The sequence below is a fragment of the Coregonus lavaretus genome (assembly GCF_964263955.1).
Source record: "Coregonus lavaretus genome assembly, chromosome: 2".
NCBI classification, from domain to species: domain Eukaryota; kingdom Metazoa; phylum Chordata; class Actinopteri; order Salmoniformes; family Salmonidae; genus Coregonus; species Coregonus lavaretus.
The window spans coordinates 13,728,762-13,755,280 of NC_139989.1; the positions used below are offsets into that span (position 1 = coordinate 13,728,762).

The 26,519-nt window shown below is 40.9% G+C and overlaps 1 protein-coding gene across 1 annotated transcript in view; it reads right to left on the reverse strand.

Moving 5' to 3' along the window:
- Positions 1-3,826: 3,826 nt before the first annotated feature.
- Positions 3,827-26,519, reverse strand: part of gpr158a (G protein-coupled receptor 158a) — a gene marked incomplete at both ends in the record, with an annotated part of 113,632 nt that continues 90,939 nt past the window's right edge. The window contains 6 exons of the mRNA XM_084182881.1: positions 3,827-5,713; positions 6,501-6,647; positions 6,740-6,845; positions 11,360-11,498; positions 16,654-16,898; positions 18,712-18,821. Of these exons, the coding sequence (XP_084039007.1) occupies positions 3,827-5,713; positions 6,501-6,647; positions 6,740-6,845; positions 11,360-11,498; positions 16,654-16,898; positions 18,712-18,821 (2,634 nt within the window). The remainder of the gene's footprint in view (positions 5,714-6,500; positions 6,648-6,739; positions 6,846-11,359; positions 11,499-16,653; positions 16,899-18,711; positions 18,822-26,519) is intronic.

Consider the following 26,519-nt stretch of genomic DNA (forward strand, 5'->3'; position numbering starts at 1 on the left):
AATGTATGTGATGGTTGATACGCCTAGTTCATAAATATCATCAAGGTCCATCAAACCATTACAATCAAACTAGGCAGGGTGACATTTCCTTTCAGACACCATTCCAGCTGCCCATTAAGCAGAGCCTGTGACAAATCTCAATCTCATGCTCTAAGGCTGATAGTCTGGGTTTTACATATTTCAGACGAGCCCCATGATGTCAATGGTAGATATAATTCTCTGTAGAGGGAGACAGAAATAAGACACAACATCTAAATCATGTTTTATAGAGTCTGGCTGTGGAGTTGCTATATTATGATATACAGTGGGGAAAAAAAGTATTTAGTCAGCCACCAATTGTGCAAGTTCTCCCACTTAAAAAGATGAGAGAGGCCTGTAATTTTCATCATAGGTACACGTCAACTATGACAGACAAAATGAGAAAAAAAATCCAGAAAATCACATTGTAGGATTTTTAATGAATTTATTTGCAAATTATGGTGGAAAATAAGTATTTGGTCAATAACAAAAGTTTCTCAATACTTTGTTATATACCCTTTGTTGGCAATGACACAGGTCAAACGTTTTCTGTAAGTCTTCACAAGGTTTTCACACACTGTTGCTGGTATTTTGGCCCATTCCTCCATGCAGATCTCCTCTAGAGCAGTGATGTTTTGCGGCTGTCGCTGGGCAACACGGACTTTCAACTCCCTCCAAAGATTTTCTATAAGGTTGAGATCTGGAGACTGGCTAGGCCACTCCAGAACCTTGAAATGCTTCTTACGAAGCCACTCCTTCGTTGCCCGGGCGGTGTGTTTGGGATCATTGTCATGCTGAAAGACCCAGCCACGTTTCATCTTCAATGCCCTTGCTGATGGAAGGAGGTTTTCACTCAAAATCTCACGATACATGGCCCCATTCATCTTTCCTTTACACGGATCAGTCGTCCTGGTCCCTTTGCAGAAAAACAGCCCCAAAGCATGATGTTTCCACCCCCATGCTTCACAGTAGGTATGGTGTTCTTTGGATGCAACTCAGCATTCTTTGTCCTCCAAACACGACGAGTTGAGTTTTTACCAAAAAGTTATATTTTGGTTTCATCTGACCATATGACATTCTCCCAATCCTCTTCTGGATCATTCAAATGCACTCTAGCAAACTTCAGATGGGCCTGGACATGTACTGGCTTAAGCAGGGGGACACGTCTCGCACTGCAGGATTTGAGTCCCTGGCGGCGTAGTGTGTTACTGATGGTAGGCTTTGTTACTTTGGTCCCAGCTCTCTGCAGGTCATTCACTAGGTCCCCCCGTGTGGTTCTGGGATTTTTGCTCACCGTTCTTGTGATCATTTTGACCCCACGGGGTGAGATCTTGCGTGGAGCCCCAGATCGAGGGAGATTATCAGTGGTCTTGTATGTCTTCCATTTCCTAATAATTGCTCCCACAGTTGATTTCTTCAAACCAAGCTGCTTACCTATTGCAGATTAAGTCTTCCCAGCCTGGTGCAGGTCTACAATTTTGTTTCTGGTGTCCTTTGACAGCTCTTTGGTCTTGGCCATAGTGGAGTTTGGAGTGTGACTGTTTGAGGTTGTGGACAGGTGTCTTTTATACTGATAACAAGTTCAAACAGGTGCCATTAATACAGGTAAGGAGTGGAGGACAGAGGAGCCTCTTAAAGAAGAAGTTACAGGTCTGTGAGAGCCAGAAATCTTGCTTGTTTGTAGGTGACCAAATACTTATTTTCCACCATAATTTGCAAATAAATTCATAAAAAATCCTACAATGTGATTTTCTGGATTTTTTTTTTCTCAATTTGTCTGTCATAGTTGACGTGTACCTATGATGAAAATTACAGGCCTCTCTCATCTTTTGAAGTGGGAGAACTTGCACAATTGGTGGCTGACTAAATACTTTTTTTCCCCACTGTACTGTACCTGTTTGGTTGTTAAACAAAATCGATCTAATGAAATAAAATAAAGAGATAATAAAAGCATTAAAAAATATTATTTGAGAATTATTTTGCTTTTGAAAACAAGTTAAATCTACTTGTTAAGTTACTGAGCAAAGAAAGGATAATGTAATAATTTGAATGAAGCAGAAATGTGATTACCTAATCGCATTCATGGTCACTTATGAACATTTGTATTGCTTCACTTTAAAGCCTCATAGCAAGGCATCATACCCTACAGTAATCCATGCCAACTGTAACAAACAACTATGATAGCTGTACAGGAATCATTACCAATGACAACATTCAACGCAGTCCAAAATACCATCTAATTTAAATGAGTACACTGTTATATTAATGTTATATTGATATATTATTTCCATTACATTACTTTTCATCAGATGTTGCTAGGAACCAGAGAGGTTAGTAAACTACAATAAATGATTCCTATTTTGTAACTCAGATATTCCTGTAAACATTCATCTTTAATTGATGCATGAAAGCAAAAATATTTTTTGCTTGCTCAAACAATTGAAGCTTTTGGAAACGTTAGACATAAAGTGTGAATATGAATAATACTTTTGAATATGAATAATGAAAACCAGGTGTGAATTTATTCTGCCAAGAATTTGTAGAGACAGTGTTAAGCAAAAGTCCTAAGACAATAAAACGAGCATTAAAGTTGAAACACTAGAAATATACTGTATGTATAAAAATGCTAAAACTAACACAAATACAGGTATATGTTCTATACAGAAAGAGGAACAATTCGACACACATTAATGCCATATTGCCTCCCTCCATTGTATCATTTCAACTCTCAATGCGCTTTTGGGAATGCAAAAGCTTAAAAGGATGAGCTAATGCTTTTCTAACAGTTAAAAAAACATGCTAAAGTATTATTAACACAAATGAATTATTTGCTTCAGTTGACAAACCATTTGGATCCCACCCCTCTCGTTACCTCGCTGTGCATGCTGTTTATATAATACACCTTCACAGAATGCTGAAGAACAATCCCTGTTCCACTCATGACTTTATACAGACTGAAAGAAGACAGTTCTAGTTAGTTAGGCACATACAGTAATACATTTCTGCAAACTTGGAAGCATTAGACATTGCTGAGAACTAACGGAAATCTAAAAACTCATTTAGACATGGATGTATACGTGTTAACTTGCTAGAACCATGAGGCTGAATAAAGTATGTGATTAAAAACAATTTTCACTAAAGTTTTCGCTAAAGTGCTATAAGCTGATTCCCTCACTAGCAGCGCCTTGGCTTGGGCACACAAAAGTTATTAGGTTGTTTGTCATGACACGATTGTTGTGAGTTCTTACACCATTTTGTTAAAGATGTTCCCTATATCTTTGGCATTCTATTATTTGTTCAACAAGCCACTCTGACATTAAACATAAACATGGTAGTTCATGCTCAACCATTAGTACATTTCAGTTAATAAAACCTGCAGCAGAACATCTATTTACATGATATCGATTCACCTTATATTCTAAGTGTGCCATGTTAGTGTGTGGAGTGCTTTATATGACCGATTGAAAGAAGATACATATTTTTTTTTTATGCAAATGTCCACTGAATAAAGAACATGAGAAATGTCTATTCAACATTGCACATAAAGTGGATTGGAAGTTGCATAATTGTACGACTAAGATTTATCATTCAGAATACTCTGTAAGAATCTGGAATGCTTAATATGATTTTGTTGCTTTGTTTTTGTAAGACAAAAAAAGGGGGGGAAATATTGGAAAGGAAGGCAATTTTATCTTATTTTCGTCCAAGTCACCATATTCATAGTAAAAGTCAATATTTGAGGATTCTAAAGTGGAAAACAATGTATACAACAACTACATTTCCAGTTGTCCATAAATGTTGATTTATGTCAGGCCTTTTTCCCTGCAGTACTGTCGTCAAAGTCCCAAGGACATACATCTGCTTTTTTCCCACCACTTACAACCCCCCCTTTGGGCTTTGGATTGCTCTGTTTCACTGCAGAAGTACCCTTGTCTGTTCCTTTTTTCTCTGATGCATCCTCATAATCCCACGGACAGACTTCAACTGGCTTCCCTTTAACTGCTCCAACATTGCCACTTTTCTGTTTTTCTACCGTTGGCACTTCCTGACCACTCTCCACGTCCCAAGGGCACACTTCTGTCATTTTGGATTGGCTCGTATGTTTCTCTGTGGATTTACTTCTGTCCTTGGCTTTCGCTCTACTGTTGTCATCGTCAGTGTATTTTGCCTTCTCTTTCTCCTTCTCAAAAGTTCTTGTGAAAGGTGTGCTCTTCTTTTTGGAGGGGAATTCCTTTGTTTTGGAAACCGTAGTAGGACTAGGAGTTTTCTCAGAATTGGGAGATATAGCTGGGTTGTCATAATCCCAGGGACAGACGTCAACCTTTGCAACCAGCTGGAGGAGAGAGCTGCCTGGTGATTTGCAGGGTGGTTCTGACAGAGCACCATTCCCTTTGCTCTCCACTGGAGTAGTGAACTTGTTGTGCCTGGTCTTGTCAGGTGAACAAGTTACCTCAGCTGTCTTGGCAGGCACCTCTTCAAAGTCCCAAGGGCATACATCAACCTTCTTTTTAGAGCTCTCTGCTGCAGGTGGAGGCTGGTTAGACTGGATATTCTTAGCAGGTTGAGGAACCTGACTGGAGGATTGCGGCTTGGATCCCTCCACTGGGGCTTTGCTCTCACCTCCATCCTCCCAAGGGCATATTTCTGCTCGCTGGATGTCTTTAGAATGCCGGGAGCTTGTGGAAGATTGGTCACTGCCTTTCTGCTTTTGCTGTTGGGGCTTGACCCCCTTGGTTCCATTTCCATGGACTGTGGTGGTTTCCTCGGGTGCTATGGAAACATGCTTCTGGACCCTGTTCTCAGAAGGTGTTGGCAGGTCCTCTACTTCCCAAGGACACACCTCTGTGAGGTCTTGGATTTCCTTGGCCTTCGATGGGTCGGAACAGATGGACGGCTGGCTGCCACTCACCTGCTGCTTCATGATCCCAGTTTTGGCTGCAGTCTGCTTGTATTCCACCGACTGGCTACCGATCATGTGGGGATAGCAATCATCCTCTGACTCTGGACTTTCCTTGGTTTCTTTAGCGTTCTGTTGGACCTTCTTGCTGCTGTCTTCAACAGTCTGTGTCTTCCCTCCTGTCAAGCCCAAGGTCTTCTCTTTGGCGCTGGCGATGACGCTCAGTGACTTCTGCAGCATGGACGTTCTTGGGTGGATGGGCTTCTTGTCTTGTGTCAGGTTATGAGCACTGGCCGACTTGCAGACCAAGGGAACGTTCTCAGTCGATTCGCTCACAGCGTCTATCTTGTCATTGGACTTCTTCTTGACCAGCTTTTTGCCCATCAAGGTGTCTATAAGGGATCCCTCAGTGGTCATAACCTCCATCTTGTCAGTAGCAGAGCTGCTGGAGTCCTCGCTCTGGTCACGGACGTGGTCGTAGCTACTGTGCGACTTCTTCAGGGTGAAGACCTTGCTCTTCAGGGACTCCTCTTTGGCAGGCTTCCCCGGATGAGAGGGGTCGAATGGGTTCTTTCTCAAGACGCAGATGCTGTTGCGATTGCTCCCATGATCGCCCCCTTCCTTGTCTTCACGGCTGCACTGCCGGTGTACCGTCTCTGGGATCTCCGTAATGCGTCTCATCAGGGAACGACCCAGTCCCTTCTTGGAGCTGCGCTTCTTCTGCAGGTGAGGGTTGTTGGCCAACATCTTCTTCCTCTTGTAGATCTCCAACTGGGAGTACAGTTTCTTCAGCTCCTCCTGGACATTTGTTGAAAACACATAAGGACAAGAATAAGAAAAGAAAAAAAGAGCCATTAAAATGAATGAATATGACTAAAAGTAAACTGGGCCTGTTTTCCGATAGCGATTCAACTTAAGCTTCCAAGTGTTTTAACGATGCATCTATTGCATACAGAACATGCACATTTGAATTTGAAACACGAACGGTGCTTAAACTACTGACAGTGCTTCAACAACGTACTACAGTGTATAACATGCTCTTTGACATAAATAAAAGACAGGTTTTGGACAGTATTAAAGATGCAATAGGCAGAAATCGCTTCGCCATTTCCTGGTTGCTAAAACTCTAACAGTTCACCTAATTTCAGTTTATGTGAAAAAACAAGCAGTCATTGTGTAGAGAATCATTGTACCATCTAAACTGCTGTAAAATATATTTTCCATAACCAAAAATATTGTATTTTCAGCTGTTTAAAGCTGGTGTACAAAACCGAAAGTAAAAGATGCAAAAACAAAACCTAAGCATGGGTAGCATAGAAATAGGAGATCTTATCTCTCGCACTGATAAATACACTTGGACAATGTGCTCAAGTCTTTGGCAAGAGACTTCTTCAGCTCTAACAAACAGAAACCTCTGCTCACATTGCTACATTTTTCCTAAAGACTGTCGCTAGACCTTACGTCTGCAAAAATCTTTCTTTTTGCCACAGTCAGAGGACAAGGATTCAAAAGCTACTGTATCAACAAGGTTATGCAATTAAATGAGAGAATAGATTTTAAAAAATGGAAAGGGAAGGCTGCTCACCCGGATGTCCTCTGGATCCAGACTGTGTTCGCTCCAGGCTGATGTTATGCTGCTGTTGAGGTAAGATCCAGAGCGACCCATGTCCAACTCATCCTCATAGGCCTCAGAGGCAATATCATCTCTCATGTGAGTACCATGAAACAGAAACTGTAGTCGACAAAAGAGAGTGCAATGACTTAGTTTGATTTGGTTTCGATGTAAAATAGCAAGTAATGCTATGCTCAGAATAAGAGCTTTACCTTGGGGACAATCATTAGCCCCAGAGTGACAGTTACAGTCAGGTGGGTGTGAGCAAACCATAGTAACAGCATCCAGTCTGGGTGGAGCTCAGGTGCAAGAGTAAACCTGTACAGAGAGAGAGAGAGAGAGAGAGAGAGAGAGAGAGAGAGAGAGAGAGAGAGAGAGAGAGAGAGAGAGAGAGAGAGAGAGAGAGAGAGAGAGAGAGAGAGAGAGAGAGAGAGAGAGAGAGAGAGAGAGAGAGAGAGAGAGAGAGAGAGAGAGAGAGAGAGAGAGAGAGAGAGAGAGAGAAGAGAGAGAGAGAGGGGGAATTAGTGAGTGAGTGAGAGAGAGAGAGAGAGAGAGAGAGAGAGAGGAGAGAGAGAGAGAGAGAGAGAGAGAGAGAGAGAGAAGAGAGAGAGAGAGAGAGAGAGAGAGAGAGAGAGAGGGAATTAGTGAGTGAGTGAGAGAGAGAGAGAGAGAGAGAGAGAGAGAGAGAGAGAGGGAGGGAATTAGTGAGTGAGAGAGAGAGAGAGAGAGAGAGAGAGAGAGAGAGAGAGAGAGAGAGAGAGAGAGAGGGATTAGTGAGTGAGTAGGAGATAAAAATGAATATTAAAATCGAAATTCCAATTAGAATCTGGCTCAACATTTTCCAATCAGTTATAGAACCAATTTCTCTATATGGCAGCGAAGTATGGGGTCCGCTCTCTAATAATGAATTCACCAAATGGGACAAACATCCAATCGAAATACTGCATGCAGAGTTTTGCAAGACTGTATTGCAAGTGCAAAGAAAAACTCAAAATAACGCATGTAGAGCAGAATTGGGCCAATACCCCCTCCTTATTCGAATAGAAAAAAGAGCCATCAAATTTTACAACCATCTAAAAACAAGTGACCCCAAAACATTCCATCACACAGCTCTACTATGTCATGAGATGATACAAGAGAAGAGTCCCCTCAGCCAGCTGGTTCTGAGGCACAGTTCACTAACCCAAACCAACCTCATTGAGCCTCAGGAGAGCACTCAGAAAATCTGGCCCAACCAAATCATCACAAAGCAAAAATAAAAATATATCAACTATTGGAAAGACACCACAAAAAATAAAAGTACACTTCAATGCTATTTGGCTCTAAACAGACAGTACATGGTGGCAGACTATCTGACCACTGTGACTGATAGAAAACTGAGGAAAACAATGACTAGGTACAGACTCAGTGAGCACAGTCTGGCTATAGAGACCGGTCGTCACAGGCAAACCTGGCTGCCCAGAGAGGACAGGCTTTGCTCACTCTGCCCCTGGGGAGAGGTAGAGACAGAGCTGCATTTCCTATTACACTGTGACAACTACTCAGACCTAAGAGAATCTTTCTTTCCCAAAATTATCATTCAGTACAAAGAATTTGAAACTATAAAATGTAATATTCATTTGTTTTAATGTATTGTTATTCTCATTAATATTGTTGTTGTAGTTGCTGTTAATGGTAATCCAATTTCCACTACTACTATTATTATTGCTGTTGGTCCCACCATTTTTGTTATATGTATACTTTGACAATGTAAGTAATTTAACTTGCCATGTCAATAAAGTCTATTGAATTGAATTGAATTGAGAGAGAAAGAGAGAGAGAGAGAGAGAGAGAGAGAGAGAGAGAGAGAGAGAGAGAGAGAGAGAGAGAGAGAGAGAGAGAGAGAGAGAGAGAGAGAGAGAGAGACGGTAAGCAAAAAAAGGGAGTGTGAAACTGTAATAAAAAACACATTACAAGACATACAGTAGGACCCGGTTCTATATTTAGCAGAGGTTGTGTTGGGGTACAGATGAGATTCCCATTTGAATAATGCTATGCAGAGTCATTAATCATAGAGCTCATTGAGAAATCCACTGAGTGCTGGCATCTGCCTAACTGACAGTTTACAGTGAAGATATTAGGCCTGTTAGCTCCACTACACAATGTCACCGTTAGCATGTTTTTATTCGATAGCTGATCCATACATGTCATATTTAATAGATTGTGACAGGCAATGTTATTTCATTCTAGCTGTAAACCTAACCCGTAACCAAAAAGTCATTGGCAGAAACATTATAGCGTGACAGACAAAACAACTGATTGTAAGCATCACACTAAGCACATAATGCACGTTGCAGAATTTAAGTGAATGACAGTGGTTTTTGTGTACTGTATCAAGTAAGACATGTATTGTTGTGCTGCAGTAAACCCCTCAGACACAGACAGTGTGAGAGACATACACAGGATATAACATGTTAATTTTAAACCAAACTCGATTTATGCACTGTCTGTCTGGGCGTGAACATATTTCATTCCACTGCTTGGAGTGGTTTATCCATGCTGATTATTGCCTCAGTAATCCATTTCCCATCAGGGAGATTGTCTTCACCTTGGATTGTTACTGTATAGGGCACTGATTCTCTCTGATTTAGAAGAAGCAGCTTGATAACTTCCCACTGGGCACACACTAGTTGAATCAATGTTGTTTCCACGTAATTTCATTGAAACCAACGTGGAATAGAGGTTGGAATAGACGTCTGTGCCCAGTGGCTTCCTTGCTGAACTATATTAAAAAAGGCATTTTGAGGCAGCAACAACATTGATTACAGATCCACTGCAATTCTATTTTCTACTGACTTCTGGACCGACGACCAAGGAGGAAACATACTAACAGTGTCCAGAGTGACCAAAATGTAATAGTGGAATAGTGCTTTAATTACAGTAGCTACAGTGTAGTGATTCAGCCTGGTCTCATTGTCCGGGACACTGAAATGAGTATGATACTGTATGTTACGTTTGGTATGGTTACGTAAGACAGAAGGTTACTTAAGGCAAAAACTAAAGGAGGATGGTTGGTCATGGTGGCGTATACCGCGAACGTCTAGTAACCAAAAGGTTGCATGTTTGAATCTCATCATGGACAACTTTAGCATTTTATCTCATTAGCCATTTTTCAACTACTTGCTACTTGGCAACTACTTAGCATGTTAGATAACCCTTCCCCTAACCCTAACCTTAACCCTTTTAGCTAACCTTCCCCTACCCCTAATCCTAACCTAGCTAACGTTAGCCACAACAAATTAGAATTCGTAACGTAACCATTAACCAAACTCCTAACCTTAACCCCTAACCCCTAACCTAACATCCACAAGTTAATACAAACCATACGAAATGTAACATATCATATTAAATGGAGTGTCGTGGTTTTACGTACAGAATAATATGAATTTGCTCTGAAACCAGGTTGAGTGATTAGGAGGCGTGTCCTGTCACACAGTAATTTAACCACTTGAAAGCCTACATCCCAGTAAATGGCATCCAGCAGGCTCATTACTTGGCAGGAGTTGGTGAATGGTTATTTAATGTACAGTTAAAGTAGTTATAGCTAAAAACCATGAGGGGAGGCTAAGGTCTAGAGAGAACGGGTGGTACATTTTCATGAGTGTTTCCCAAAACACCTCATTAAGCAAACATTCAGTAAAATCATCGGTAGAGCGATGAGTAAATTTGTGGATTGTGAAATAATCACAAATAATGATCTGAACACTTAGCACAGAGAGTTCCCTAATTGTCCCTACAGATGCCACAGAAAGTATCCTTGACTTTAACTGGCCACAGTGGGACCACATGCAGGTTCTATGAGTAACAGCCATAGATTATTTTAGCTCTAACAAGCCCAGGTGATACTCCCTGGTGACAAGCTCTCAGCATCTCCCAAACAGACAAGACACATTTTGCATTTACGTTGGGCCTCGTCTTGCTTTTAGCTGCTAAAACCATCCCAACGCCATAACAGAAGTCAAACGACGGCATAAACACACGCTGGGTGTCAAATTTCTAGCTAATACTGGTAGCCTAGCTGTTAGAAGGTTGGGTCAGCAACTGAAAGGTCCATGAGTTGACAAGGTGAAAAATATGTTTATGTGCCCTTGAGCAATCCAACTTAACCCTAATTGCTCCAGGGTTGCCGTTGATAATGGCTGGCCTTGACCCCACTCTCCAAGGGTGTCTCATGGGAAGTTGGGATATGCACTTGTACATGTGTGAAACAGGACAAATATAACAGACCGGTTAAAATGTCTTCCCATCCTATTTGTGGGAAACATTGGCGGGCAATTTTTCTGTAATTTCTGTTAACGTCTAACTTAAATTATGCTGCCAATAGCTCTGAATATCTATGGTGTGTCAAAACATAAATCATGATGACGTGCCTAATGACTGAATAATCTGATGTAGCTGAGCTCTCAATAAGGAGGATTCCAACTGGGAATGGGTTTGGTGGTGTCAGCTGAAACGGTGCAACATCTAATTTAGGATGTCTAGTACTTGATATACAGGCTACACGGAAAGCAGAGGGCACATTCAGTCTTGGATACCATAACAAAACTCCCCTTTGAAATGCATAGATACTAAACTTGTGGCTCATTGAATATAGTTGCAAATTGGTGTACAGCAATAGGCAAGCCAACAGTGAGTGATAAGAAAGTGTCAGATTGTTTATCTATAAAACATATTAAAGTCCATGATGTGTAATATTCAATCCATATACTAATCTCTAAATATAGCTAAATATGACAAAATAAATACACATCCATACTGTCATATCTCTCCCCACCACAGGTTGGGGTCTTTACCTAATAACATGGAAGATGGCAGACAGGATGAGCTCGTTGTGGAGGGCGATGGCCATGTAACGGGGCTCATGGAAGGCCGACGGCACTGTCCTCACAGTGTAACACAGGTACACTCCCCACAGCAGGAACAGGAACTCCGCTGTGGGAGAAACAGGAAGAAGGATATAGAGAACTTCTACACAATGGAAACTATACAGCTACTGTAGGAGAGGAGTTAAAGCGGAAATCAGCAGTAGCAATAATAACAACGCTTTTTCCCAGCCCCTGTTTCGGTAAAAAGCTGAGTGATGGGGCTGGAGAAATGTAACCACAGTCAAATTCATAGATATAGCTATGGATACAAGGACTGATCATCCATGATATCAAAATTATAGTTTTAAGCATGTTTTGAGGCTGTAGTGTTTGTTTATATTTCCTTTGTTTACAAACATTGGAGTGAAACAAGCTTATAATTTGGGTTCTGATGGGATACAACAGTTGAACTAAACTCATGAGGCATTTATAAGGTATATTCTTCAAAATGTAGCAACTGCTGATTGCCCCTTTAAAAATAGATAGATAGAATACTTTATTTATACTCAGGGGGAAAGACATAAGAGTAACAACAAGCAATACATACATAGCCTATGCATTAAGCTTGGAATGCAAAGGAGGATAGCATGGGAGGTTTCACCCTTAAATGCTCCCCTCCTCACCTTAGCAGTATTACTATCGACATCGACCACCCATGCACTCCACAGTTAACTGATTTCATGGACTCAGGGCAATATAGATTGTCTAACACTGGCATGTTGAAAAACGACATGTTCAATAAATGCAACGAAAATGCAAACCTGCTCCTACTGGATGTATTCTCTGGACACTCCATGAGTGACAACTGCAGATGAAGCTGTATGAGATTCGTCCAAGGTTTTCTGGGTGTAGCTTAGCCGGCTTGACAGCAATAAACGTCTGCCGTTTCCATGGAAATTAGTCACCATTATTTTGACATTCACATTGTTTGTCTGCATGAATGGAAAGTGCTCCAAGGAAGTGCTCCAAGGTCTGACAGAGGCCTATGTACATTACACAGCAGGATAAACACTATTGAGTGCCATAACAAATGGCATTTTGAGTGAGCTATGTTTATCTAAGGACTAAGATCCATCAAGAGCTCTGACAGTCTGTAATCTACCATGGCCCTGGATAGATATTTAGGTCTACATCAATAAGCGACAACACAAAATGGCCGCCCTGTGTTTCCTATAGTTGAGTCGTTCCGCGAAAGAAGTCCCTTTTGGGTAGTGTAACTCACCTTATTTTAACATTCTGTCATGACATATTTTAATAAGGTAAAATAAAATAAATGTCTATAGTAAGTGTCTACTATGTGCCAAATAAAGTAACAGGGTTGACCGTAACAGGGTTGATGATTTAATCTTAAATCAGCCATGAATCCCCTTGTTACAAAAAAATTCAATTGTTAAAATATTTCTAGCCTGTCTATCTATGGGTAACAGGGTTGACGTGTTATCCTCGACCCGCTCAGTTTTTCACCACAAAACACCAGAAAATGGCCAAAAAGAGTAGAACCAGCTCACCTGCTTTTAGACTATGATTTGACTATTACAGTGTCTTCAGAAAGTATTCACACCCCTTAACTTTTTCCAATTTTTTTGTGACAAGGTGGGATTAAAATGATTGAATTGTCATTTTTTTGTCAACGATATACACAAAATACTCAAAGTGAAAGAAAAATATGTCAAAGTGGAAGAAAAATTCGAACATTTGTAAAATAAAATAAGTATTCAAACCCCTGAGTCAATGTTAGAATCACCTTTGGCACCGATTAAAGCTGTGAGTCATTCTGGGTAAGTCTAAGAGCTTTGCACACCTGGATTGTACAATATTTGCACATTATTATTTTTTAAATTCTTCAAGCTCTGTCAAGTTCCTCTGGTCAAAAAAATATCCCAATGCCCCAGGGCAGTGATTGGGGACATTGCCCTGTGTAGGGTGCTATCTTTTGGATGGGACGTTAAACGGGTGTCCTGACTCTCTGTGGTCACTAAAGATCCCATGGCACTTATCGAAAGAGTAGGGGTGTTAACCCCAGTGACCTGGCTAAATTCCCCCCTCTGGCCCTCATACCATCATGGCCACCTTCTCATCTCCAGCTTCCAATTGGCTCATTCATCTCCCCTCCTCTTTCCTGTAACTATTCCCCACATCGTTGCTGTAAATGAGAATATGTTCTCAGTCAATTTACCTGGTAAAATAAGGGTAAAATAAAAATAATAAAGTTGGTTGTTGATCATTTCTAGACAGCCATTTTCAAGTCCTGCCATAGATATTCAAGCCGATTTAAGTCAAAATTGTAACTAGGCCACTCAGGAACATCCAATGTCGTCTTGGTAAGCCACTCCAGTGTATATTTGGCCTTTTGTTTTAGGTTATTGTCATGCTGAAATGTGAATTTGTCTCCCACTGTCTGTTGGAAAGCAGACTGAACCAGGTTTTTCTTTAGGATGTTGCCTGTGCTTAGCTCTATTCTGTTGTTGTTTTTCTACCTAAAAAACTCCCTAGTCCTTGCCATTGACAAGCATACTCATAAAAGCATACCCATAACATGATACAGCCACCACCATGCTTGAAAATATGAAGAGTGGTACTCCGTGATGTGTTGTGTTGGATTTGCCCCAAACATAATGCTTTGTATTCAGGACATAAAGTTCATTTCTTTGCCATGTTTTTTGCAGTTTTACTTTAGTGCCTTATTGCACACAGGACGCATGTTTTGGAATATTGTTATTCTGTACAGGCTTCCTTCTTTTCGCTCTGTTATTTAGGTTAGTACTGTGGAGAAACTACAATGTTGTTGATCCAGCCTCAGTTTTCTCCTATCACAGCCATTAAACTCTGTAACCGTTTCAAAGTCACCATTGGCCTCATGGTGAAATCCCTGAGAGGTTTCCTTCCTTGCGGGCAACTGAGTTAGGAAGGATGCCTGTATCTTTGTAGTTACTGGGTGTATTGATACACCATCCAAAGTGTAATTAATAACTTCACCATGCTCAAAGGGATATTCAATGTATTTTTTTTTACCCATCTACTAATAGGTGCCCTTCTTTGTGAGGCATTGGAAAACCTCCCTGGTCATTGTGGTTGAATCTGTGTTTGAAATTAACTGTTCGACTGAGGGACCTTACAGATAATTGTATGTGTGGGGTACAGCGATGAGGTAGTCATTCAAAAGCATGTTAAACACCATTACTACACAGAGTGAGTCCATGCAACTTATTATGTGACTTGTTAAGCACATTTTTACTCCTGAACTTATTTAGGCTTGCCATAAGAAAGGGGTTGAATACTCTTTACTCAAGACATTTCAGCTTTTCATTTTTCATTAATTTGTAAAAATGTCAAAAAACATAATTCCACTTTGACATTATGGGGTATTGTGTGTAGGCCAGTGACACACAATCTCATGTTAATCCATTTTAAATTCAGGCTGTAACACAACAAAATGTGGGAAAAGTCAAGGGGTGTGAATATTTTCTGAAGGCACTGTAGATGTTCAATATTTATTTTGAATAATAATTCTTTTTAAATAATAGTTTCACCATATTAAAATGAGAGTTCAGTTCACTTAATAGGGTTGACATTGTTGTTGTTTTTTAAATATTAAAATGAATCAATAATCACATTAAATAAATAATCATCTTCAGAAATGACATTGTGAAAGCAACAAAATAACTAGGGCTTTACAATGATTATGAAAACTTGGAAAATGTTGGGGTTAAATTGGTAAAAACCTTCCTAGAAGTCACAGAGGGTACACAGAGGGACATGCCAAAATGCTGAATTTTATTTACAGTATATATTAAAGAGAACTCTATTTAATATAACAGGCTTTTAAAATCCGATATTGGTGCACAATTTCTACTTAAAACATCAAACCTTCTTATTGAGGAATGTAATGTTTTTTTTAAATATTTGTGTTGTGCTGCATTTTACTTGTTTTATGTTGTATTAGATTTTTGATTTTGTCTTATGAAATTGTATATGCAGGCCTCCCTTGTGAAAGAGACCCTGGTCTCAATGGTGACTCACTGCTTGAATAAAGGTAAAATAAAATAAAATAAAATAAAGGGACTCATTCAATGGAACGACCCAGTTGCTCATACACAGCTTAGTGAGTCAAATTTAGCTGGACTTTGAAAACAACCCTGTGTTCCATTCTCCAGTTTTGCCCTTCTTGAACACAAAGATGTTTGGCTTCATTAGATCACAGCTCGTAATGGTTGTCCTGGGCTACACCTGTTGCACAAATACAAAGCAGGGCCGGCGTTCTGTTTTCCTGGACCTTAGACAGCATATGCTTAAAACAAGTCTGCTTTTCACTCTCAATTTGGGCTGACTTGCAGGCTACCCAAGGCATGGTTTGAGGGAAACAGAAGACACACACGTGTTCCTGAGAGTCTTATCTTTCAGTGAAGGGGTCATAATATTTTGTAGCTTAAACCGTTCAAAAGATACCCGATGGGTTGGACAATACTTTTCTCGTCAATCATCTTGAAAAAACGTATACTTACAAACTGGAAATCAACCAATCCTCCATCGTTAAAACAATGGAAAGATCAAATGCTTTATTATCTAAATGTTGAAAGTGTGTGGGTGACGGAGAGAAACAAAATGGTGCAGTTTGAGGCCATGTGGTGGAGAGTGATACGGGCGCTGGAGACTGTCGTTTGTATGTTTATGTTTTGTATTATAAAAAAATAGTTTAAAAAATCGTACAAAACAAAAAGAAGAAAAAAGATAGAGCCACATTTGTAAGAAGAAAACCGAAACCGCTCTGTTTATTACAACTGCATCTAGCGGCTACTGACGTGACTCTGGTTCAATGAACCAAGAGCAATTTTGTATTTATTTTTCTCTCACGACCCCATTTTCAAAATCAGGCACATGTATCACAAGATAAACTCCATATAAAAAGGGAATCTATCCCAAAAACAACGTATTCATATAATATATGTATAAGTGTTCTCTCTCTCTCTCTCTCTCTCTCTCTCTCTCTCTCTCTCTCTCTCTCTTAAGCCATAAAATACATGATTGGCCCTCGTATCTTTAAGAGGAAGCAGTAAGATCACTGTGGTTCTGTCTCAGTTGGTGAGCGAAAGGAGCTGGCAATTCCCGCAAGCATCACATACTAAAAATGCACTCGCTTGCAGAGTCTGCTAAGTGGCATGTATTATTATCGCCAACACAAAAGAGTTTCCAGGTTAAATAAAGATTTTTAAAATGTCACTTACCGACGGCCATCATGTAGTCCCAGCGATCTAGCAGGCACATGCTGAACTGGAGGCTGTCCGGGTCAGGGGTGTAGCCCACCTCGATGAGGGCCAGGTTCCTGTCCAGGTTCTGGCAGACGGCCGAGGTCCAGGCCACCAGGAACCAGCAGACGATGAGCAGGATAATGGCCAGCAGGCGCAGCACCCGCCAACTGGTCATGTAGGGGATCCGCTGGGCCGTTCGTGACAGGAACACCTTCAGGACCCTGGGGAAATGGGGCAGCGCAACATCAAGACAAGGAGAGGTGCTGTTGTGGTGCTTCTTGTTGATTTTATTGTTGTGGTTTTATTGTCATCTTCATCTATGAATTACCTAAACATTCGTCATTATAGTCACTTTCATCTTTCTCATCAGCATCATCATGCAATGATTTCAATGTAATGATGTAATAGTGGCATTGCTATGTCTCTTAATTCCCTTCCCTTTTCTCAAATGAACAGCCATGGGGGCCTTCAGAGACAGAGAGGCCCCGTTAAGTGTTCTAACATCAGCCTATCCTCATTATTAGCCCCTAAACTTCCAGACACATTGATGAAGTGTCCTGTGCATCCCCCTAATGAGCTTCTCTCAAAAATGGATCTATGCATTGTGCTCACTTTCCCCTCCATGACTTCCTCCACAACTCACCTTCCGATTACCCTTGCCTAAATTAATTTCCCCTCACCATAATTAAGAGCTTCATTAGGTATTTTTGGCACTTACACCTGCCGAGAACCCTGCCGCTGTCGCCATTTCCGATCACGCTCCTGTATCTCTTTAAATACGTCCGCCCCATGTCTCATTATCAACCGTTCACAGGGGCTCAGCCTCCTCCTCTCCTCCGCTAGATCCCCCCCTCTCTCCCACAGCTAGCTTTGACTAAGTGGTTTCCCTCTTTCTACCATCATTCCTCACTCTATTTGTTTTCTGCCTCATGGCCTGTCTCAGCCATTCGATAAAATGTAATAAATTGAGACCATTTGGGCCAAAGTGCTCTCTGTTGTTTGTTTTTTCTCCCCTCTCTTCCTCCCAAACTTTAACTGGGCAAACTCTCAGTCTCGCTTAACGAGGTAGTGAATATTTTCTAAAGTGTGGCCTGATGAACAAGCCAAGAAACACCACTAGCTGCACCCCATACTTTATCAGGGCTCTTACTTTCACAGTATCACAGTGGGTCAATAGGTATTAACTGGCTTGTTTAATGAGGTTGAGACAAATGTAGGTGGCTGGTGGATAAAACAAGAGATTGTACTGTAAATGTGAATGCACTTACAGGACTTAATACATTATTACTGTAAATTACTGTAATTGTATGTGCCAGACTTTGTCTCATCTGCAGTGAAATATATTTTTAGTCCAGGAGCTTAATCTACTGTAGGTCCAGGAAACCGGACCTTGGGGTATATCCTTTCCATTGTTTTCCCTTTCCTTTAGTTCATTACCATTGCGGATGAGACAGACTTTGAATGTTTGCAGAATGGCCCTTATAGCATTCCATTTGATTCATGTTCAGAGTAAACCATATCCTTGAGTAACACCCTGAACTCTAAAGCTGGCAGAGCACAGGCAGGATGTGATTGGCTATGTTCAACCTTAGCTTCTTTCCTCCAGTACACAATCAACTACAGTAGAATCCTTCCCTTCCTCTCTTAGTGCACATCTTTCTCTGGTGTTCCCAGGACATTGGTATTGGGATGTCCCTGTGAAATAGGACAGCCCCAGTCACCTAGAGATGGATGTGACATTTAATAACATGGCCATCTAGAAACTGCCAATGAATCACCCTGTTTATTTATGAAAATGTTGAGCTGTGTGTGTGTGTGTGTGTGTGCGTGTAGAATATACTCTGTTACACATGCGCGTGCATGTGTGTTTTCCACTGCATGTAACCCTTTAAAAACCCATCAATCAAGTACTTTCCAGAGTCCCTTTCTTGGGACATGACTCTCATCCTAAAGTAATTACTCAGCAGGTAGCAATATAACATAATTTATCCCATTCCTGGTTAATAATAATGATTAAACATGGTAAAATAGTACCTGTATAGCTTTAGGGTCACTGTCCCATAGACTGTGGTGAATCCCAACAGGCGAACCCATCTCAACAAGATACAGCGGAATACACTGGGCTGGAAATACAGAATGACCACCTGCATTCAAACAGAGAGAGAACATGAGTGTAAATTACAATAGTTTCTGTGTATGTGATTATGCTGCTATGGTGTCCATATTAGGACAGTCACATACTGTAAAATCATACCAAATGGTATTAGTAACAAACCTAGTTGTCCTTGACCTTTGAAGGATGGAAGGACTGATAAATAACACAAACCTTATTTGCCAAAATAAGTTCCTGGAAAACCCCTGCTGTTTCTGTTCTCCTTTTTAATGTTAATGTGGTCTATCTTTGAGAGACAAGAGCATAGGTCAAATAAACACTGAGTGAAGTGGTGAGACATCGCCTACATTCAACTTCTAAGGGTGACTTTTAAAGTATAGTCGTGTAATCAGAATTGTGTCCATTCAACCAATAAGCCATCAATTCACCTTCTGTATGAAGTGCCTTCAGAAAATATGAATACCCATTGACTTATTCCACAGGTTGTTGTGTTACAGAATGAATTCAAAATTGATTAAATGTTGTTGTTTTTTTCACCCTTCTGCACACAATAACCCATAATGACGAAGTGAAAACAGGTTTTTAGACATTTTTGAATTATTTTTGAAAATTAAATACAGAAATATCTCATTAACATAAGTATTCACACCACTGAGTCAATACTTTGTAGAAGCACCTTTGGTGGTGATTACAGCTGTGAGTATTTTTGGGTAAGTCTCTAAGAGCTTTGCACACCTGGATTGTACAATATTTGCCCATAATTCTTCAAGCTCTGTCAAGTTGATAGTTGATCATTGCTAGACAGCCATTTTCAAGTCTTGCCATAGATTTTCAAGCCGATTTAAGTCAACTGTAACTAGGCCATTTAGCAACATGGATGCAGCCACCACCATGCTTGAACATATTTAGAGTGGTACACAGTGATGTAGCATGTTGGATTTGCCTCAAACATAATGCTTTGTATTCAGGACATAACGTTCATTTCTTTACCACATTTTCTGCTGTTTTACTTTAGAGCCTGATTGAAAACAAGATGCATGTTTTGGAATATTTGTATTCTGTACAGGCTTCCTTCTTTTCACTCTGTCATTTAGTTTAGTATTGTGGAGTAACTACAATGTTTTGATCCATCTTCAGTTTTCTCCTATCACAGCCATTAAACTCTTGAACTGTTTTAAAATCACCATTGGCCTCATGTTGGAATCCCTGAGATCCCACTGAAGTCGGTTACGACGGCGAACTGTAGTCAGATCAAGAATGAACTTCCCTTCGAAGGTTTCTGACATTTTGTGCAGAGATTATTCGGTTGTGCAAACCCACAGTTTCATCAGCTGTCCGGATGGCTGGTCTCAGACAATCCCGCAGGTGAAGAAGCCGGATGTGGAGGTCCTGGGCTGGTGTGGTTACACATGGTCTGCGGTTGTGAGGCCAGTTGGACGTACTGCCAAATTCTCTTATGGTAGAGAAATGAACATTCAATTATCTGGCAACAGCTCTAGTGGACATTCCTGCTGTCAGCATGCCAATTGTGAGCTCCCTCATTTATTGTCTCCAGCACAAGGTGCACATGTGTAATGATCATGCTGTTTAATCAGCTTCTTGATATGCCACACCTGTCAGGTGGATGGATTATCTTGGCAAAGGAGAAATGTTCACTAACAGGGATGTAAACAAATTTGTGCGCAACATTTGAGAGAAATAAACTTTTTCTGTGTTTAGAACATTTCTGGGATCTTTTATTTCTGCTCATGAAACATGGGACCAACACTTTACATGTTGCCTTTATATTTTTGTTCAGTGTATGTAAAGTATGTACAGTGGGGTGTGAAATTATTGACACTCTTCATAAAGATAAGCAATAAGGACTGTATAAAATAAATAATTCAAATACTGAGCTATATTGTATGCACAGAATATATATATATTATTTTATACTAATACAATTACTCAGAGAAAGAGATTTTGTTCAACAAGTAATGCTTTTTTTCTCAAAAAGGTAGGGGACAAAGGGGTCAAAATGATTGACACCCCTAAAGATTCTGATAAATAAAGTAGTCAAACGTTTAGTATTTGGTCCCATATTCCTAGCACGCAATGACTACATCAACCCTGTGACTCTATAAACTTGTTGGATGCATTTTCAGTTCGTTTTGGTTGCGTTTCAGATTATTTGTGCCCAATAGAAATGAATGGTACATAATGTATTGTGTCATTTTGGAGTCACTTTTATTATAAATAAGAATAGAATAGGTTTCTAAACACTTCTTCATTAATGTAGATGCTACCATGATTACGGATAATCCTGAATGAATCGTGAATAATGATGCGTGAGAAAGTTACAGAGGGTCAATGATCATACCCCCAAGACATGCTAACCTCTCACAATTACCAATAACAGGGGAGGTTAGCATGTCTTGGTGGTATGATCTTTGACCCTCTGTAACTTTCTCACTTATCATTATTCACGATTCATTCATGATTAATTCAGGATTACTATTGTATTAGTATAAAATATTATAATTTCCCCTAAAAATTTAGCATACAATATACATTTTAGCTCAGTATTTGAATTATTTATTTTATAGTCATTATTGCTCATCTTTATCAATGGTGTCAATAATTTTGGACCCCATTGTATGTATGTATGGTGGGATGGACACACATACGCACACACATACCTAAACACACGCACGCACGCACACACACACACACACACACACACACACACACACACACAAACTCATCAACACTGTACCCATAGCTGGATCTGTGTTAACATTAATCTCTCTCATATATTCTGAGGGCGTACACTCTCCCTCTCACCCTCCAAAACAAGGCAGCGGGCACCAGATGAGGGTCTGTAATTGAAAAAGAGGCACAGCTGTGCCTTGGCCTCCTGCGGACCTCCACGAGCATCTGCTGTAGGGAGTCTTCCTGGTTTAGCCCTTAGTAGTGTGTGAATGGAGGAAATGCTCACTCTGTATAATCCAATAAAGCCTGTATGCTCACTGCCAATGTGAGTCCATCGGATTGATTAGCTAAAACTGCTTCCGTGCAGATTAATTACATCTCGGCCGTGTTTGAAGTACTGACTGTTTGGTCGTAATTGAGTGCTAAGATGGTTAGGAGAGGAGAGAAGAGGAGAGGAGAGAGAGTGAGACAGAGACGGACATACAGAGAGAGAGAGAGAGTGAGACAGAGACGGACATACAGAGAGAGAGAGAGAGTGAGACAGAGACGGACATACAGAGAGAGAGAGAGAGAGAGAGAGAGAGAGAGAGAGAGAGAGAGAGAGAGAGAGAGAGAGAGAGAGAGAGAGAGAGAGAGAGAGAGAGAGAGAGAGAGAGAGAGAGAGATAGAGAGAACTGGTAATGGGTAAATACCATTGGGTGTTGATGTATCAGGAAAAGTATTGGGTTTTGGAGTCAAAGTCTGATGTTGTGGAGGGGTTCTGTTGTGTTGACTCTGTGTTAATTTCCTTGGTGAGTAAAAGTTTCTAACCATAGCCCCAGTACAGGTCATCTGGCTGTAGCCCCAGACGGTATGTCTGTCTGACTCCATCCCCAGACAGACACAGTGTGTTACCCCAGACACTTGTCTGATGCCCAGTCCCAACAGTCTATACTGTGAGCAGACTTCCCACTGGTCACACCAAGTCATTCAACGTGGAAATATAGGTAATATTTGGTTGTGATGTTGATCAATGAGATTTCAACCTTTATTTACTTCTCAAAAAGACAGTCAGAAGTTTGTTGAATTGTAATCACTATGCTTTCAACCATCTAAAAGCACAACCAAATACCAAATACCAAAGGGAAAACAATGTCCGATTTTTGGTTTAGTTGTCATCTAAATGTGTTATCACTGCACTTTCAACTATTTAAAAGCAAAACAAAGTTCAAAGATGTTTTGTGTTCATACAACAACTTAATGTGTTATCACTGTGGTTCATCTAATAGTACAACAAAATGTTTGTAAAATAGCCTTAACTTAAGGCTATTTACTATAATACAAAAGTGATATTGAATTGTGTTTGGTTGTCAACACAGTCAAATATCAACATTTGAAGGCGATGTATCTTTTGTGCCACTGAATTTGTCTGGCTTTAATTCCAGTTTGTCTACCAATTAATAATTTATATGTTGGATTCATCTCAACCAAGAATCAAAGTTAAAGAATGGGACTAAATCAAATCAAACATTATGTTAAGTGCATTTATGTTTGATTTGAGTTCATTTGTCCTATTCTTTAACTTAATTTTTTTGGTTGAGATGGAGACGTGAATCCAACATATTAATTATAAATTTTTCAAATCCAACATAACCTCTCACTCAACGTCAACAAAACAAAGGAGCTGATCGTGGACTTCAGGAAACAGGGGAGGGAGCACGCCCCTATCCACATCGACGGGACCGCAGTGGAGAAGGTGGAAGGCTTAAAGTTCCTCTGCGTACACATCACTGACGATCTGAAATGGTCCACCCACACAGACAGTGTGGTGAAGAAGGCGCAACAGCGCCTCTTCAACCTCAGGAGGCTGAAGAAATTTGGCTTGGTACCTAAAACCCTCACAAACTTTTACAGAGCATCCTGTCGGGCTGTATCACAGCCTGGTACGGCAACTGCACTGCCCGCAACCGCAGGGCTCTCCAGAGGGTGGTGCGGTCTGCCCAACGCATCACCGGTAGCAAACTACCTGCCCTCCAGGACACCTACAGCACCCGATGTCACAGGAAGGCCAAAAAGATAATCAAGGACAACAACCACCTGAGCCACTGCCTGTTCACCCCGCTATCATCCAGAAGGCGAGGTCAGTACAGGTGCATCAAAGCTGGGACCCGAGAGACTGAAAAACAGCTTCTATCTCAAGGCCATCAGACTGTTAAATAGCCATCACTAGGCGGCTTCCACCCGGTTACGTAACCCTGCACCTTAGAGGCTGCTGCCCCATATACATTGACTTGAAATCTCTGGCCACTTTAATAATGGAACACTAGTCACTTTAATAATGTTTACATATTTTTGCTTTACTCATCTCATATGTATATACTGTACTACTGTTTTTTAGTCTATGCCACTCCGACATTACTCGTCCTAATATTTATATATTTCTTAATTCCATTCTTTTACTTTTAGGGTTTAAGCTTCCTGCACTTTTGTTCTTCAATGTACTAAATGCATATCTACAGTATGGATGTACTGTAAGTATTCACTACGAGCATAATTTATTATGACTCTCTTTAAAGACGTCTATAACAAAACTTAATTTAATGCTCAGTAATCACAAATCAATCATACTAAAAACATGAATCATCGCAACAACAACCAAAATTGCCCTTCAGACAAGGAAAGCGGTCTTTCGTCCATGTTAGCTATAAGCCCCGGAAACTCACTGAAACGATGCCCGGCCTAGTAGACAACAGACAAAACACTGAATGTTGTCCAAAAAAATCCAGAACCTAAAAGCGAGAAAATAACAAACATTTGAGGCGACATAATTATCTGTGCATTGCAGATGTGGGATAGTTCATGTTAATCCGATTAGCAGAGGCATTAATATTTCCCCCCAGGCAGAGAGGCAGTAGGCTAGTGAAGACGCATGCAAGCATAGTAATCTTTGTGCTCACTAGGTTTGAGTCAGTCAGAGGACAGCGAAGGACCCCACTGGAGATGGATGAGTCCCACATCATCAGCAGCAGCTTAGAAGCAGACAGACAACACTGAGCAGACTGAACTGAATTAAACTGGCTAATAACACACTAAACAAAGTAGACTGGTTCGAACCAAAACCTCCACTGCACTAAGTGGGACAACGTTAACTACAGTTACTCTTCCTGAAATAGACCTGCTTTGATTGAAGCAGGTCTATTTAACTTCCTTTAGTTGAGAAAGTATTTTGGGGACCAGTCTTGTAATTACAGAGCTCCAGGCTCTTAAATCAAACATAGGCCTACATACTGTCTTAGTTGTGATGGGGGAAAAATCAGTTACATATTGTGATATTATCTTTGACGATAAATTGTAATGTATCGTATTGACAATATCGCAATATTATTTTTGCACTAGTTGGCTGTGCCTGCACCTGCACTATTTTTCCTTCATAGCTTGTTTTTCCACTTCTTTTTAAATAGGGAGCCAATTTGTTTTCAGCCATTTTATTTCCATGACTGATCAAAACCTGTTCTCATGGCTCTCTCTTGTCCCTCTGCAGCAATATGTTTGGACCATAAAATCGCAGTATCCAATCGTAATACATACAGAATCGTGAGATCTTTTATTTTTATTTACATATTAGTATTTTACCACCCAATTTCGACCTTGTCTCATCGCTGCAACTTCCCAATGGGCTTGGGAGAGGCGAAGGTGGAGTCATGCGTCCTCCACACATGACCCGCCTAACCGCGCTCCTTAACACCCGCCAGCTTAACCTGGAAGCCAGCCGCACCAATGTGTCTGAGGAAACACTGTACAACTGGCGACCGGGGTCAGCCTGCAGGCACCCGGCCCGCCACAAGGAGTAGCTAGGGCGCGATGAGCCAAGTAAAGCCCCCCCGGCCAAACCCTCCCCTAACCCGGACGACGCTGGGCCAATTGTGCGCCGTCCTATGGGACTCCCGGCCATGGCCGGTTGTTGCACAGCCCGGGAATGAACCCGGGTCTGTAGTAACGCCTCTAACACTGCAATGCAGTGCCTTAGTCCGCTGCATCACTCGGGAGGCCCGAATCGTGAGATCTTAATACATATCGTATCGGCACCTTAGTATCGTGATAAGATCGTATCGTGAGGTCAATGGCAATTCACATCCCTACGTGTTAGTCTGCTTCTTTCTATTCTTTCTTAACTATGACGTTACTATGCTACTGTATACTTAAATTGCACTGGTGACTCAATATTTATACAACAAACAAATCAATGTTCCTCCACATCTTGTCCTGGGAATACACAAAGACCACAAAGAAAGTTGTGCCAATTGGTCTCAAGTCCCACTTTCCCCAATTGCAAGTGATAGAAGAGAATGCCCTAATAACAAGTTCTGAGAGAGAGAGAGTGAGAGACAGAGAGAGAGTAGGAGTGAGGCAGGCACTGAGCAACTTGCTGACGCATGCCCAGGTCCATTGGGAATTAACAAGGCACAAGAGGTCACATGATTTGTAAAATGCACCATGGGAAAACACAGATCATGACACCCTTTTAGATAAATTGCATAAATACCCACTGAATCTGTGATGTGGCTGTATAAGGTTTGCTTCTGCAGGATGCCACAACTGAAACTGAACCGACTCTACTCGTACATTGTAATAGTATTAATGATTTGATCAATGATTTACCTTTTTTTGAAAGCAATGTTATGATGACTACTGTGAGATATATCAGGGGAATGAAGTGTGTGCATACATACGTGTGTCTATGGTATTATTCCCCACAGTATGGCTAGTTGAGAGTTGTTTAATTATTATCATACACTGAGTGTACATAACAATAAGAACAACCTTCCTAATATTGAGTTGCAGCCTCAATTTGTCGGGGCATGGACTCTACAAGGTGTCGAAAGCATTCCACAAGGATGCTGGCCCATGTTGACTCCAATGCTTCCCACAGTTGTGTCAAGTTGGCTGGATGTCCTTTGGGTTGTGGACCATTTTTGATACACACGGGAAACTGTTGAGCGTGAAAAACCCAGCAGTGTTGCGGTTCTTGACACAAACCGGTGCGCCTGGCACCTACTAC